At 34.7% G+C, this 16,819-nt stretch overlaps 1 protein-coding gene, 1 non-coding gene and 1 pseudogene across 2 annotated transcripts; 1 reads left to right on the top strand and 2 right to left on the bottom strand.

Moving 5' to 3' along the window:
* Nucleotides 1–5,394: 5,394 nt before the first annotated feature.
* On the bottom strand, nt 5,395–12,448 carry LOC130713332 (serine/threonine-protein phosphatase PP1 isozyme 4-like; annotated as a pseudogene).
* LOC130716397 (small nucleolar RNA Z247) lies at nt 9,179–9,312 on the bottom strand. The gene has a single exon (XR_009012012.1). It is a non-coding gene; the product is annotated as a small nucleolar RNA Z247 (small nucleolar RNA).
* Nucleotides 12,408–15,981, top strand: LOC130710334 (protein SRG1-like). Its single transcript, XM_057559557.1, has 5 exons — nt 12,408–12,513; nt 12,606–12,860; nt 13,665–13,909; nt 15,098–15,422; nt 15,510–15,981. Exons 1-5 carry the CDS (start codon nt 12,451–12,453, stop codon nt 15,762–15,764), a joined length of 1,143 nt encoding a protein of 380 aa, XP_057415540.1. The 5' UTR covers nt 12,408–12,450; the 3' UTR covers nt 15,765–15,981.
* The last annotated feature ends 838 nt before the right edge of the window (nt 15,982–16,819 follow it).

Here is a 16,819-nt window from a genome sequence, read left to right as displayed (position 1 = left end):
TTATAATCTTGAATGTTTAGGAAAGATGTTCTTATCTTGATTAGCAATTATTGGACTTTGATATGATTCTTCTATAAGATCCGTCTTGAATAGTCTTGATCTTCTTTAATTTTTGAATGGCTTCATTATCTGATTTTTTTTCAAGAACGCTTGATCATCATAAGCTCAACTTCTGAAGAACCTTCAGAATGTTGGTATTGCTTGAGTGAATTTGCCATTAAATTGTTCAAAATAAATAGGCCTAGTAGCATTTTTGGTCCCTCACTTATCGCGATTTGATAGTTCTTGTCCCTCAAGGAATTTATTAGCCTATAGCGTCCCTCACGTCTACTAACTATTGCAGTTTTGGTTTTTCATCAACTTTCATCCAATATTTAACAGTTTTTAATTAAAAATCAATTAAAAATAAGGCTTGAAGAACATTTTTTGATTTCTAGTTTTTTTTAAATTTATTTTTTAATCAAAACCCGTCAAAATTTGGATGGAAGTTGATGGAAAACCAAAACTGCAACAATTTGTAAACGTGAGGGACGTTGTAGGCTAATAAATTATATGAAAGACCAGAATTGCTAAATCGTGATAAGTGAGGGACAGAAGGTGCTATTAAGCCAAATAAATACTATAGAAACTTAATATCAATGAATCGTTAATCATTAAAACATATTTCTTCAGAATTCAACATTAATAAGTATATAATCTCAAGATAATATAATAAAATCTCATATAAAAATAATAGTAATAACAAAATATATTTATATTCAAAAATATATTTATTTATTTAAATAGACTAACCCTTTTTTTCTATGAAAAGTACGACTTCCATTCAAATTCAAATTGAAACGGAAAATACATCAACTAATAGAGTTGTAACAATTGGAGTAGGAAAATTAAGGGAGTTGTTATTCAGACCCCCCCCTCAATATCTATTTGGACCCCCTTTAAAGTGGAAAAAGACTAAAATGTCCTTAATAAAAAAATATAAAAAAATCTCTACCCTCATCCTCACATTCTCTCTCATCTCTCCTTACCTCTTTCCTCTTTCTTCCCTCACCACCACCACAAACTTCCACCCACCGCCGCCGCCGCCACCACCATCTTCTGTTGTTTTTTAAAATTTCCAACTTTAAGGAGTTGTTTCTGTCCTTTTTTTTCCGCAGCTAAACGCACTTTAGAGGTGCGTGACTCAAGCACTTTTAAAGTGCGTTTTGCTACAAATTTGTACCGTTAATATTAGATAATTTTTAAAAATCATGAGACTACTGGAAGGTGTATGAATATGGAGATTCTTATTGCATATTTGAGCTCAGAATGATCCTATTACCTTAACTTAGAAGTGACAATCCAAAATTCCTTCCAGAATTTAAACAAGAAAGAAAAACAAAGAAATATGTACGTTGTGCTCGCACTTTGAAAATGCAAAGTGCTATAAATGCCATAGTTATAGCACTTTCAAAGTGTTATATTTATGACATTTTCAAAGTGCGAGCAAAAAAAATTTATAAGAATTTTTTTGAATTTTACAAATTCATCAGGGTACGAATAGATGTGGAGATCCGAATAACAACTCATGGAAATTATCCCACCATACAGCATTTGGGCTATTACATGCACGAGCTGATAATAAATTGAAGACTTTTAGAATGTTTTTTTGCAACTTTTTGGACGATTGATGATCAGCAGATTTTAACTAAATAAGTTTTAACATAAGTCCACGTCTCTTTTTTTTTGACATAAAAGCCCATGTCGTATTCATTTATAATTTACATGGTGTGAAGCTGATGTGAGCTAGAGATAGACCCGGCCGGTCTGATATTTTTTTAAGCCAAAATTGAATTAGAAGAAATATTAGGAGTATTTCAATCAATGTACAAAAGAAGAAAAGAAAGAGAACTAAATCTACTACTGGAAAAAAACAGAAAAAACTACAGCCCACACTAGTGCAGAAACAACAACCATCGACCCGGCCGGTCTGATACATTCCTATCAATAATTACATACCATCCAAACAAACTTATACTTAAAAGAATAACAAATATTTGACATAAATATAATTATTATATGGTTGGAAATATCTTGCTCTTAATACACTGATTTTTCTATAAGTGGAACTGAATGTAATGTCACAAGGAAGTCTGCTATTTGATACATCCTCCGATCACATATCCTCCGATCACATATATAAGTAAAAAAAACATTTTTGGTTCATTCATTTAATGAATGTATTTAGTCATTATTAATGATTAGATACATTCATTAAATGAATGAACCTAAGATATCTTTTTTGTTTATATATGTGACCGGAGGGTGTATTGTGTGTGAATCTTTAAAGTACTTTCAAATTACATAGAACTCTACACCGATTCATTTGGCTATTTTTTTTCTCAGTTAACTCAACTTAATTAGTTTGGGCTCTAAACGTGAGTTTGATGGAAGTAGAGAACTTGTTACTTCTCTGTTGATTGAAAGTTGGTTGGAGTTATTTCTTAGTAATTTTGCACATTCAAAGTACTTTTAATCAAATATTATCCAAGTAATATTCATTTGTCAAACTTACTTTTGAAACAAAAATATCCAAACATTAATCACATTATAATAAACTCACTTTTAACCAAATTTCATTTTGCAAATTCACATTCACTCAAATTCTGTTTTCCAAACTTAAATCCAAACACACTTATTGGGTTAGAGGACTATAATGATTTTAAAACAAGAGCAATATCCTACCTTTTTTTTTCAATTTGCTACCATTTATACAATTAACAAGTCGGTTAAATGATAACACCTCATATCAATTAATTACAAGACACATAAAACATGCATAAAAAAGAATTGTGCAACCTTTCAAATCAAGTTTAATTTTCAACACTATATAAAATTCTTTGAAAAGAATTGTAAAATTTTGGGTGGTACCGTGGCATAGGTAGCACCTTGCTTCCGCCACTGCCAACAATTGTCCTATAAATTATCAGCCACGTCTCCATTCAGTATTGTTCTATACAAGTGTCGTTACGCTTCTTCTTTTTTTGGTACATACAGTAGTACATAGTGTAGTTAATTATGCTTCTAATTTCAAGTAGAAAATAACCGTCATTGATTACATCATCATGTTTCATGAATGGTATGTTGGATTTTAATTTTAGCATTGACTACTATTCAACACTAAAAGTATGACTAGAAAACAATTTATATGATATATATGTTGGATTTTAGCACTGACTATTCAACTCGCGATAGATTGAAAATAATTTTAATTCCACACGGAAAAGTTGTTAATTGTAATTGTGAAGTAACGGCTAGATCGCTTAATATATTAAATGAAGAATGTTAAAAGGAAGTTACTGAATAAGTCTCATCACATATGACTCAATGTAGTGAAATAAGTCTCATCACATGACTCAACGTAGGAGACTAGGAGTATATTATACTCAAATTCTTTAATAATAACATTTTAAATTTGATAAATTTTGTGGTACCCAGAATTTTTTTTTTGGGTGTAGTACCCTATGTGATATTTTAAGTTATAATTTTGTTGAAAAAAGATGAAAGAATTTATTATTGCAATTTTAGAAAGGTTAATAATCGACTTAATGAATTAATAACATAGATTTTTTAAGCTTGTTTATGTTATATATAATACACAATATGAAAATTACAGTTTTTAGTTCAACTTGCAATTCTGAGAGATCATCTAAATTCATTTCATGTCAGGATTTTCTTCCTTCATGCTCCACCCATATTAAACCTCTAAATCTTTCTCCATCCTCTTCCTTTAAGTTTGAATTGTATGTTTTATATTGCTCTATATCATTTTAAGGTACCACGCTTTGATTTTAATTAAGATATCATATCAAGCACCTTTAAATTTATATCACGTTCAAACAAAAAAACATTTTAAATTTATATCTGATTTAACTAGCTTAAATATTTACTTTATGAAAATAGAAGTGTAATGATGTATTAGGATGAGATTGAAAGAAATTTATATATATGTCGGAAAAAACTTCAATAAATGATTTTTTTAGGTAAGCCATCAATCCATTAAATCAAGCGGGCATAAAAGCCAAAGAGTAAGAGGTAATAAAAGCATTAAGGCCGGGGGATAAATGATTATTATCTAGTTGTCGGTTTAGATAACGATTGTGCTTTTTTTCTTTGTTTTTTTGAGTTTTTTCATGTGACATTCTTGTATTTTGATTGTGCTTTTTTTTTTTTCTGGTAAATTCTATGGTACCCATATTTTTTTTTGTGTGGTACCTTCCGTGTGACATTTTAAGTTATAATTTTATTATTTTGTTGAAAAAAGGTGAAAGAATTTATTATTGCAATTTTAAAAAGTTCAACGATTGACTTAATGAATTAATAACATACAATTCTTAAGTTTATTTATGTTATGTAATGCACAGTTTAAAAATTAGGGTTTTTAGTTCAACTTACAACTCCGAGAGATCATCTAAATTCATTTCATGTCGGGATCATCTTCCTTCATACTCCACTTATATTGAACCTCCAAATCTTTCTCCAATTGTATGTTTTCTATTGGTCTATATTATTAAAGGTACTACACCTTAATCTGGTTTAAGGTACTATAATAACAAGTACCTATTTTAATTTCTCCAATTGTGTTATTTCTTAATAATGGTTCAATGAGATATCACATTATTCTTAGTATGCTATGGTTGTAGTAGTGTCTAATCTTTCACATCATATAAAAATTGATATTGTGAAGTTAGATATATAATACTCTCTTTATTTCCTAATTACAAGACTCTTTAGAGATATTTTAATGGCCCTTTATATAAGACCTACTAAATTTTAGAAAACAATTTTTACTCATATCCATATCTATCATTGCATTAATTAAACTTTTGTGATTTAATTTTTTTGATTATTACTAATAAATAATTCTCTTTAACACTACCTAGATATTATTTAATCAGGTAAGTATGGAAGATTGTATGCTCCCTCCATTCCATTTTATAAGTATCATTAATTTATATCAAATTTTCAAAATTATTCAAACCCACTTTTCTTAATTTATATTCATACTAATGAGTTACCGTGAAAAGAGAGAAAAAAACTCAATTAAATGAGAGTATTGTTGTAAAAAAAATAATTAATGCAAAAAATTGAAAATAATTCTTATAAAAAGGACTAATTTGCATATCTATCTTTATTCTTATAGAAATGACCCGAGAAGAAGTATAAATTTTTTTAAAACCAAAACATTAATTAGTATCGAGGGTTAGCTCAAGTGGTAAGAGCTAGGGGACATGAGGGTTGGGGAGGGGAAGGTTCAGGGTTCGAATTCCTGGAAATGAAATTTGAAGAGATTTTCCAACTTATTAACAACTACCCAGTAACATTTACCTATAAAAAAAAGTATCGAGCTAACCATCAAATCTTGTTTGGCATCACGAACTTGGTTAATTTTTTCTCCTCAGGCTTAAGAATCTGGAAAGAGCACATCAAGTTCTCATCCACACTCATCATTGTCAAATTAGATAGAAAACTAGTATTTGTATTTTAGTGTATATCATATGTTGAGCACAGTATATATATATATACATCAATGTGTGAGAGGCACAGTCCTATAATCATGCTAATCATGTTGACTATATGCTAAGTTTAGAAACAAATATGATTAGCTATAATGACAGTCAAATGCTATTTATGTGCTGTCATGATACTATGCAATAATCAAGGAATCATGTCTCTAACTCCCCCCTTCAAACGGGTGGTGAGTGAATCACACCAAGTTTGTCTCTAAGTTGACTGAAACGTGTGTGGCTTAATGGCTTGGTGAGACAATCTGCAATTTGATCTGTTGTAGGGACATAAGCCACAACAACCTCGTTTTGTAGTACTTGGTCTCTAATATAATGAACATCAATTTCAATATGCTTAGAGCGAGCATGCAGTACTGGATTAGAGGCTAGTGCCTTTGCACTCAAGTTGTCACACCATAGTATGGGCTTCCTTGGCATAGGGAGTTTAAGTTCAGTAAGTAGTGAGCGAATCCATGCTATCTCAGCAGCTAAGTCAGCTAGAGCTCTGTACTCTGATTCTGTACTTGATCTTGATACTACCTTTTGTTTTCTTGAGGACCAAGAGACAAGTGTTTCACCAAGGAACACACATTGACCAGCCATGGATTTCCTGTCATCAACACTAGTAGCCCAGTCTGCATCAGAAAAACCTGTTATATCCAAGTCAGTGGATGGTTTGATGTGCAAGCAATAATTGACGGTGCCTTGGAGATATCTCAAGATTCTTTTTATGCCTTGCCAATGGTCAATGGTAGGTGAACTCATGTATTGACTGAGTTTATTAACCGAAAAGGCTATGTCAGGTCTTGTGTGAGTTAAATATTGTAGCCCTCCTATGGCTTGTCTGAACACAGTTGGATCTTTCAATTTCTCCCCCTCAACTGTGAATTGCCTTCCTGTTATCATCGGTGTTGGACATGGTGAGGCATTTTCCATCTTAAACTTCTTTAACAAGTCACTGATGTATTTGGATTGTTTGAGGTACATTCCACTAGCATCTCTTCGTACTTCTATACCCAGAAAGTAGTGTAAATGACCCAAATCTTTGAGAGAAAAGACATCATTAAGTTGTTTGATGAAAGCTTGAAGGAACTTGTTGTTACTGCCGGTGACTATTATGTCATCCACATATATAAGGAGAAATGTGATATGATCTTTACCTTTTAGAAGGAAAAGAGAAGAGTCACTTTTTGTGTTTTGAAAGCCCCAATTTAACAATGCAGTTTTGAGACTATCAAACCAAGCTCTTGGTGCCTGCTTCAGTCCATAAATTGCTTTAGACAGTTTGCATATGTGATTAGGCTTGGTAGGATCAACAAATCCTTCTGGTTGATGCATGAATACTGTTTCTTTGAGGTATCCATTTAGGAATGCATTGTTGATGTCTAGTTGCCTGACTTCCCAATTGAGGTGTACTGCAATGGAGAGGATAATCCTGACTGTGCTAGCTTTGACTACAGGGCTGAATGTTTCTTCATAATCTATTCCAGCTGTTTGTTGAAACCCCTTTGCAACTAGTCTAGCTTTCCTCCTTTCTATGGAACCATCTGACTTGTATTTGGTCTTGAAGACCCATTTCGAGTCAACTATGTTTTCTTGATCTTGGTAAGGCACTAGGATCCACGTTTTGTTGAACATGAGGGCTTGAAACTCCTTTTGCATTGCTTCTTTCCATAAAGGGCTTGTGAGAGCTTCCTTGACATTTGCAGGTTCCATTGTGTCTTTGTAGGTCTCCGTGAGTCCAATGTAAGGTAGCTTTGGCTTGTGAATGCCTGACTTACTCCTTGTGTGTATTGTATTGCCTGCATCTCTGTTCATGCTTGATTCACCCATATTTTGCTGCTGAGCTGCGTTTGGTGTCTCTTCATGAGTGGTGTCACCTTCTGTAGAACCATTGTCAGCTTGTTCTGTGTCACTGGTAACATCTTGAGGGTCTTCTTCGCTTATCCCAGCTGCATTTTGTGCTTCAGTGTTTGGTATGAATACATCATTGCTGGAGTTATCTGCAGTGCACAAAGGAAAAGAAGTAGATGAATTGTTAATTGTTGTTTTTAGAGGACTTCTTGTATTGAGAAACCCCTCATGGAATGGAAAGTGATCTTCATTGAAGATGACATGTCTTGATATGAAGGTCCTGCCATGAGAATTGAGACACTTGTACCCTTTGTGGGAGTTTCTATATCCCAAGAACACACACCTGGTTGTGTGGAATTGTAGCTTGTGTTGGTTATAAGGTTTGAGGCAAGGGTAGCACGCACAGCCAAAATGTTTTAACCACTTATAATCAGGTTCTTTATGAAACATGAGTGAATAGGGACTCTCATTTTGAGTAACTTGAGATGGCAATCTGTTTATGAGGTATACTGCAGTAGAGAAAGCTTCCCACCAATAGTGTAAAGGCATTTGAGCTTGTGCAAGTAAGGTTAAGCCAAGTTCAGCTATATGTCTGTGTTTCCTCTCAGCTTTTCCATTTTGTTGAGAGGTATAAGGACATGACATTCTGAATTGTATACCAGCAGCTATTGCAAGCTTTTGCACAGGTTTGTATTCACCACCACCATCACACTGAATTATTTTGATTCTTTTACTGAACTGATTTTCAGTTAAGTTTTTAAATTGAGTGAACGCTTGCACAGTTTCAGACTTTTGTTTCAAGGGGTAAATCCAGGTGAACCTACTGAAATCATCAATAAAATGCACATAATATTTAAAACCAGAGGATGACACAATTGGTGCAGGACCCCATACATCAGTGTGGACCAACTCAAGTGGTTCCTGAGCATGGGAAGAAGAAGACTTAAAAGGTAAGAGGTGCATTTTGCCATATTGGCATGCCTCACAAAAACTGAAATCATCACTAGATGGTACCTTGACACTACAACTTTTCAAGACTTTGTCTAAGACTTTATTATTAGGGTGACCAAGTCTCTTGTGCCAGCTCTCCTTGACAGATATATAAGCACTTGGGTTTCCTGAAAGCTGGTATAATCCATCCTTAAGCAGCCCTTTTAGCATTACCTTCCCTGTCAGCTTGTCCTTCACAAAGCAACATTTTTCATCAAACTCAACAAGTATGTTGTTGTCAGCAGCCAATTTAGAAACACTTAATAGATTTTTGGTGATGTTAGGTACATATAGGACATCATGTAAATTGAGTGACTTAAGTTTTGAAGAACCTGTGGCCACAATTTCTAGTTTCTCACCATTACCAACAACTAGAGAATTCTTACCATGGTGCTCAGTCAAGTCTTGGAACTTGTCAGTTTGACGTGTCACATGATTGCTTGCACCGCTATCAAAGTACCAGTCATAATCTTCAACTGAGTTCTGAGAGGCTAGGAAGGCACTGTGAGATCCTTGCTTGTCACTATCTGCTGAATAATTGGATCTTGAGTAGTTTTTGTCGAACCTGTGAAAGCAATTTATTGCAGTGTGATTACTCTTCCCACAGACTTGACATGGTGACTTGAATGACTTGCCTCTTCCTCTGCCTCCTCTCCAACCTCTGGAGTTGGAACCTCTCCAATTGTTGTTGGAATTGAACTTGTTGTCTCGGTGGTCAGATTTGTTTGCAACATTTGCTGTTGCATCAAGAGTCAGATTGGAAAGGTTATTCAGTTGCTCAATTCTACTTTCAAAAGTTAGCAATTGAGCTTGTAAATCCACCCAGCTGAGTGTGGTATCATCGGACAATTTGACTACCACAGGATTGTATTCAGAATCCAAACCATTCAGAGTTTGAATGATCAGATCTGAGGTTGAAATTGGATTGCCTGCAAGATTGAGTTTGTCAGCAAGGTTCTTCATTTTGATTAGATAGTCTTCCATTTTCATTTCCCTTTTCCGGGTGCTGTGAAATTCAGACTTGAGATAGATGACTTGAGACCTTGTGTGTGCTCCAGCCAGACTTTGAGCCTCATCCCAAAGTTGTTTGGAGGTCTCACAATGCAGCAGCTGTGTTGCAATCTCAGTAGCCATTGAGTTGAGCATCCACCCAAGGAGACGCTGATCATTGGCGTGCCATTCTTCAAAGGCAGGGTTGTTGCTCTTGCTTTTGTCTGAAGAGGTAATGAATTCTTCAGGACACTTTTTCGTTCCCAACATGTACCCATCGAGTTTTCATCCTCTAACCACTGGTAGAACCAGAGATTTCCATAGGGGATAATTGCTTCTGTCCAGCTTGACAGATACAGATGATGGTAGATCATTTTTGTTGGAGTTGGCAGCGGATGCCATGTTTTTTTGGTGGATCAAGAGCTTTTCAGCTTAAGAGCTCTGATACCAAGATAGAAAACTAGTATTTGTATTTCAGTGTATATCATATGTTGAGCACAGTATATATATATATATACATCAATGTGTGAGAGGCACAGTCCTATAATCATGCTAATCATGTTGACTATATGCTAAGTTTAGAAACAAATATGATTAGCTATAATGACAGTCAAATGCTATTTATGTGCTGTCATGATACTATGCAATAATCAAGGAATCATGTCTCTAACTAAATTCACCACTAGTAGTTTGGACTTTGGACTTTGGAGCTGAAAATATCGTAAAAAGTTGCAAAGAATTCACTACCCACATCCTCAATAACCTGATGATGAGCACGACAAATAAGGTCCAAGTCAAGAGTCATGCGCGCTTTCTCAAAAACACAGACACCTTATCAGGACCAAATTAAAGGTGTACGAGATTCCTCTGTCATTCATACTCCAACCTTTCACATCTCTACCAGAATCAGACCAAACCAAATCACAAAGCAAACCAGTGTTATGGAATAGCAGTTGGACGGGGTAGATTAATCCTGATTTGATCCAAGTTTGTGAGTTCGGGAAGGAACATGAAGTACGCGAGCCTGGCTCTGATACCATGAAGGAGGCCTAACTTAACCCAAAAGCTAGCTCAAGAGTTAAGGTTTGCACAACCATATATAAGCAATTGCTTGGCCACATCTCTAGCCAATGTGGGACTCTAACACACCCCCTCACGCCCAGTGTAGAACATTTGGAGCGTGGAATGAAACGGGTGACCCAAATATGGGGAGTCAACAAATGGATCTAGGATAGGGCCCAGACCCATGGTCAAACAACCATTGGCTCTGATACCATGAAGGAAATGTTTTCCGTGAATATTATTGATGGGTAAACACCCTATTTATACAATGACACTGTTGACTAATAATAAAATCTAAACCCTAATTATAGGCATAATTACATAAGAATAAATACAAGAATATTCTATTCTATCAGAAAGACCAGTACCATGCATGCACAATATTTTATCATCTATAAGGGCCGCCACAGGAAGGCAGTTAAAACTTAAAACAGTCCGTAAAGGCTTTCCAAAGCCTGCCATTGATTAAACCTTCGCTTACATTCATCATAAAATCCATATATCCTATTAATGGAAGCACACTCATGATTCCCCCTCAAAAGGAAAAAGTTTTCAGGATAATTGATTTTATAAGCAAGCAAAAGACATATATATGGTTTCTAAGCTCTGCTCCCCACGATCCATATAGTCCCCTAAAGAGAGAAAATTAGCACTAGGAGGCAAACCCTCATACTCAAAGAGCCTTAACAAGACACTCTCCTGCCCATGAATGTCACCACAAATCTTAATGTGTGCTTCGAGTTCGAGCAAATTGGGCTGCTGAATGAAGAGTCCTCTGGAAGCGACGCAGAGCTGCTTGATCTCAGCCTTAGAGAGCTGAACCTGTTTTCCGGGTCGGGCCAATCGGACCTCCGTGAGTACCTCGCCGGATTATAGCACCGCCTCCTCAATCACTTGTCCTTGCCCTTCTGCGCTTCCAAATCAACACCTTCTTCTTCTTCTAGTTCTTCTGGGTTCTCTCACAGCAGCAACAACGAAACAAAGGGGTGAACCAACCAAGAAGCTTTTCTCTTTTCTTGGTTTGGTTATATCTGTCTTCGTGTTGCTGTGTGTTTACTCTTCACTAATAAACGTAATTGTCTCAATGAGGTATTATAATAGAAATTAAGAGGGAATATAAAACAATTCATGTGTCTTTCACCCAGCAGATTAATCTTTTGAAATAATTTGTTCGTGACATTGTATTAGAGTCTTTATAACTAAATAGTTTAGAGTTCGATTCTTATTCACTTTATTATTCTAATAAAAATTGGATTTTAACACAAACACAACAAGAAAATCGCAAAAAGGATCGAAGCTAACCACTAGAGTTGGTCAAATGGTCGATATTAATTAAGTTTTAATATAATTTAGTCGACTCTAAACCAATAAACGTTGGCCACCACAAACTCTTAAATAATGGAGTTAATTGTATAGGTCGATGCCATTTAATTAGAGTCGATTTTTTTATGACAAACTGTAGCTAATACGAACTGTCAATGCACATACATCATATTAATAGACATTTAGTTGGTTCGTTATCATAAAAATAGCTTTCTCCTCCTTTCCTGATGCTACGTCGATGGAGAATAGTACCCCTCTACATATTATGACAGTCAATGTCTCAACATCCTTATCAATATAAAATTTGATCACTTTATATATCCTATCTACGCAATTCTAAATCAAGCAATGAGTAACATTTCAATCGACCGACCAATTAAAACATTACAAAAAAGTTATCTTCACGTATCAATTGCACCTCTATCTTGACAAAATATGAAGAGAAGAAAGACACATGGACGATATAATAGGTGATGAGATAAAAGATATAGAAAAAAAAAACAGTGAAAATGAGATAAAACAGAAAATGATGTGTGAATATATTAAAATTCAAAATATTATATAGCCAGCCAGCTCTACAATTCAAAGTTTGGAACGGTCTTCAGTCTTCAAATCGTGTTGCATTCTACCAATTTTTGAAATTAAATCAGAAACACCTGATATTGTTGCCTATATAAATGCATGGATGTTTACAAACACTTACATACAAACAGTAATCACTATTTTTCTCCTTTCTCTCCATTGTTGTGTGAGTATTAAGCTTAATAAAAAAATTGAAGCGATGTGCAGTAATTTTGTAAGCTTGAAGAGTGTACTAATTAAATTCATAATTGACTGCAGGGTGTGGATCACGTTGTAGCTATGGAATCAATTTCTCTTCCAGTGCCCTCTGTCCAGGAGTTAGAAAAAGAGGCTTTCTTCACCAAAGTTCCAGAGCGTTATGTTCGTTCGAATCTTGAACGTCCCACATTATCCCCCACCACTCCTTTACCTGAAGTTCCTGTGATTAACTTTGCCAATTTTTTGTCTCAAGATCTCAAAGACTCTGAGCTCAAGAAGCTAGATTGTGCATGCAAAGAGTGGGGCTTCTTTCAGGTTTGTCATCTTAATTTCATCTGCCACCATCATTTCCTTCTTTTTCTGGTGGACACTTATATATCTTTCTGATTTACAATTAATTCAGTTTGCCGTTAGAAATAATGAAAATGAAAAAATAACACATTTTAAGTATTTTTTAAATTAGCAAATTCATTGCTATTTGCTCTCCCGTCACGCTAGCACTTAAGAGTAAGGTTGTCAAACCCGAGACACAAACTCATTTTGAGGAGGTAAACTCGTTTTGTCAAGTTGACTCGTAGACTCCAAAACAAAACTTAATAAAACATGTCATGGTTTATAAAGAACACATACTACAACCATCAAGGAGACATTAGTCAAATAAATTTACCATTCAAAATTTGAAGCGGCGGCGGGAGCGACAACTTGCAGCGGCGACATGGCTTCTCCTAGGGTTCGAACATGAATGAGAATGTTGGATTGAAATGATAAACTCTATCTTTCTCTCAGTCTTTATTGAAAATTTTTCGTGAAAACTCAAAATTATCCCTTGAAATTTGGTGATTTCGTGCGAAATTAAATTTGTTTTCTCCGTGACTCGTAGATTCGGTGTGAAATCGCGAGTATATGCGATTTTACCGAGTTAGCAAGAGTTTGCTTGATTCCAGGAATTTTAGAATTTGCTAGCGAGTTAACTCGTTTTGGGACCTAGAAACGTAGAATTGTAAGATTTTAAGAGTTAACTCACAAATTTGACAACCATGCTTAAGAGACTCTCTAGGACCAAGGTTAGGCCTAAGCTTTTACTTTGAGTTTTGACTAATATGGGTGTTGATTATATAGTTGATTAATCATGGAGTCAGCGAGTCATTGCTAGAAGATGTGAAGTTAGGTGCTGAAAAATTCTTCAAACTTCCAATGGAAGAGAAGAATAAGTTTAGGCAGAAGGAAGATGTGGAGGGATATGGTCAGAGCTTTGTTGTCCGTGATAACCAGAAATTGGAGTGGGCAGATATGTTTCTTATGCACACTTTGCCAGCACGCCGAAGGAAACCTCACTTATTCCCCAACATTCCCTTACCATTCAGGTTACATTTCTCTCTATCTCACATCTTTACTCATATTGTCATCTCTATGTCTAAATAGTGGGTCATTTCTTGTCTTAAATAATGAAAAAGTATTTTTTAGTAGATATAAAAATAGGATATAAATATATAATATTTATAACTTTACATTGAATAATTTTATTTGACATAATACAATCTTGTTGATAAAATAGAGAATAATACATCATTTTTATTTAACCTTGAACCACCTGCGTCAGCCTTCAAAAATCAAAATCATCAAAAGGAAATCAAATTGATGTTTGTAGGATGAATAATGTTGCTTTCATACCTCTTGTTAAGGTGGAAAGAAATAGAAGAAAAAGAGAGATAGAAAAAAAAGAAAAAGTAAAAATGAAAATTAAGTGTATAAAAAATGTGTAAATGTATTGTTGTTGTTGTAGGATTGGTGTCTTAAATCTAACGTGACAAATAGCATCATTGGTGCCGAATGGGCAGACACGTGTAGCAAAAAATTAGATAGCTTGACAGCCTTGACTGCTAGAGAGAAGAGTCAAACCATCATGAGTCTTTGTTATGTTTTTATTTCTGTCTCACTCAAGCTCAACCAACCAACATGGGAATTAGGTTTGGCACCCCACCTATTGGGTTTCCCACCCCACTTTATTAAAAATGGGAATTAAAATTCCGAATTTAATACTAAAAACACGGAAATTAAAAAACCGTTTTGTATTTTAGTATATGTGGCACGTTTTCAACCATTCATTGCATATAAAAAAATCGAAATTTTAAATTCCGTTTTGAAAACAGAAATTTAATTCCCGTATTGAATAAAGTGGGGTGCCAAACCCAATAGGTGGGGTGGCAAACCCAAATCCCAACCAACATCTAAGTAGGTCATATCATAACTTCATAATTTGTTTTAAAGCAAAATCTTTATTAAATTAAATGAATCAAAAAAAATCTTTATTAAATTTAGTATGCTTAAATAATTATAAAGACCAATAAATTTAATTATATAAATAACTTCATATATATACATACATATATAATTTGATGATGTTATATTAAAATTCCATTGTAACGATGATAAAATGAATTTGTATACTAATTATATTTATTTAAATATGTTGGTCTCTTATACATATAAGACTTATTTGGTTACATATAAACAATTTAGGTGAATGATGAGATTTCTATATTTGGTTCCAGGGAGGATTTAGAGACCTACTTGGAAGAAGTGAAAAACCTTGCAATCCACATACTTGACCTTATGGCCAATGCTTTGACAATAGACACCAAGGAAATTAGGGAGCTATTTGGTGAAGGAGATCAAACAGTGAGGATGAATTATTATCCACCATGTCCACAGCCAGAGCTTGTGATGGGACTCAACCCTCATTCTGATAGTGGCGGCCTCACCATTCTTCTCCAAGCCAATGAAGTGGAAGGGCTTCAAATAAAACATGACGGATTGTGGATTCCAGTTAAACCCGTTACTAATGCTTTCATCATCAACATTGGAGACATGTTGGAGGTAATTAACTGTTCTTTTAACAATAATACATTAGGTTACCCACTAAATTTTCTAACATTTTGTTACCCTTACTACCTAATTTTGCAGATAATGACAAATGGAATTTATAAAAGCATCGAACACCGAGCAACTATTAATTCAGAAAAGGAGAGAATTTCTATAGCTGCATTTTACTCCCCTGGTATAAAGGAAAACATAAGTCCAGCGTCAAGCCTAATTACACCAAATAATCCAGCTGTTTTCAAAAGAGTTAATGTATTGGAATACCACAAAGGATACGTTGCACGCGAACTCCAAGGAAAATCTTACCTCGATAGCATTAGGATTGAGGATCCAAAATGAAAAGGAGAAAAGTTTATGGAACTTCACAATTGATGATGGGGTTTAGAAAATTGAAGCACACATTAGAGTTTGATTAAGAGCTCATTTGCATAGCCACTTTTTCTATTTTTCTGCTAAAAATAAGTGTATGAACATGGAATGTAGCCCCTGTCATCATATATCAAATTTGTGTATTTTTGTTAAATAAAAGAGTGTTCAGAAAAAAAATGGTTACATATGAGTACCTTTATTTTTTGTTAAGAGTGTGTTCCGTGTTATTTTACGGTATTACCCATTTACTCGTATTATATCTAACATAATTGCAATTATCTACAAATATGGACTCGTCTTGCCTTTATTTGTTGACCTCGGTCTTCTTGTGGTCTAACGGACACCATTGAGAGGGGTGCCCTTTCCTAAGTCATTTTGCCCAGCCTTATGATGGACACTCTTGTCACAAATCTTTTGGTTGGTCGAGACATCGTTAAATTGGTGAGAAGGGAATTGGAATAAAAACCATAGTCAAAGGAATTGTTAGTGGTATTGATCACAATGCCTACTAAGGCTCCATTGCTGTAAAGATCCAAACCTGTTCTCTCAATTTCCATGCTATTTCCTTCTCTCATGTCAAAAGATATGCTAATAGGGCACCTTGTCTGCATTCAGTCTTACTATGTTCTTTCGGAACTTAGCCAGAAACTTCTAATTGAAAGCTATGTATTTCCGTAAAAAACATAGGATCGAGTTGTTGATAGTGAGATTTCAATCCTAGTACCAACCAAGTGAATTGCTTATCCAAAAAAAACCAACCAAGTGAATTAATTGCACCGAGGACTTCCCAACCATCTCTTTGACATATTGCGACTACCTATTAAACTAAGGGTGTCCCACATTCTATTTATTTATACACACCTCTTCACTTCTTTTCCACCTCCATTCTATTTATTTATCTCTTTTTTATCAATCAAATCACATGTTACATCTTTACTTTCTCTCTCCTTTCTTCCTATCTCTCTTTTCATCCACACCTTCACACCTCACCTCAAAAGTGAGGTGTGAAGATATAATTATTCAAA

The sequence above is a fragment of the Lotus japonicus genome, chromosome 4, assembly GCF_012489685.1.
Source record: "Lotus japonicus ecotype B-129 chromosome 4, LjGifu_v1.2".
Taxonomy (NCBI): Eukaryota; Viridiplantae; Streptophyta; class Magnoliopsida; order Fabales; family Fabaceae; genus Lotus; species Lotus japonicus.
The sequence above is the reverse complement of the archived record's forward strand: the minus strand, read 5'-3'. Positions and strand labels throughout refer to the sequence as shown.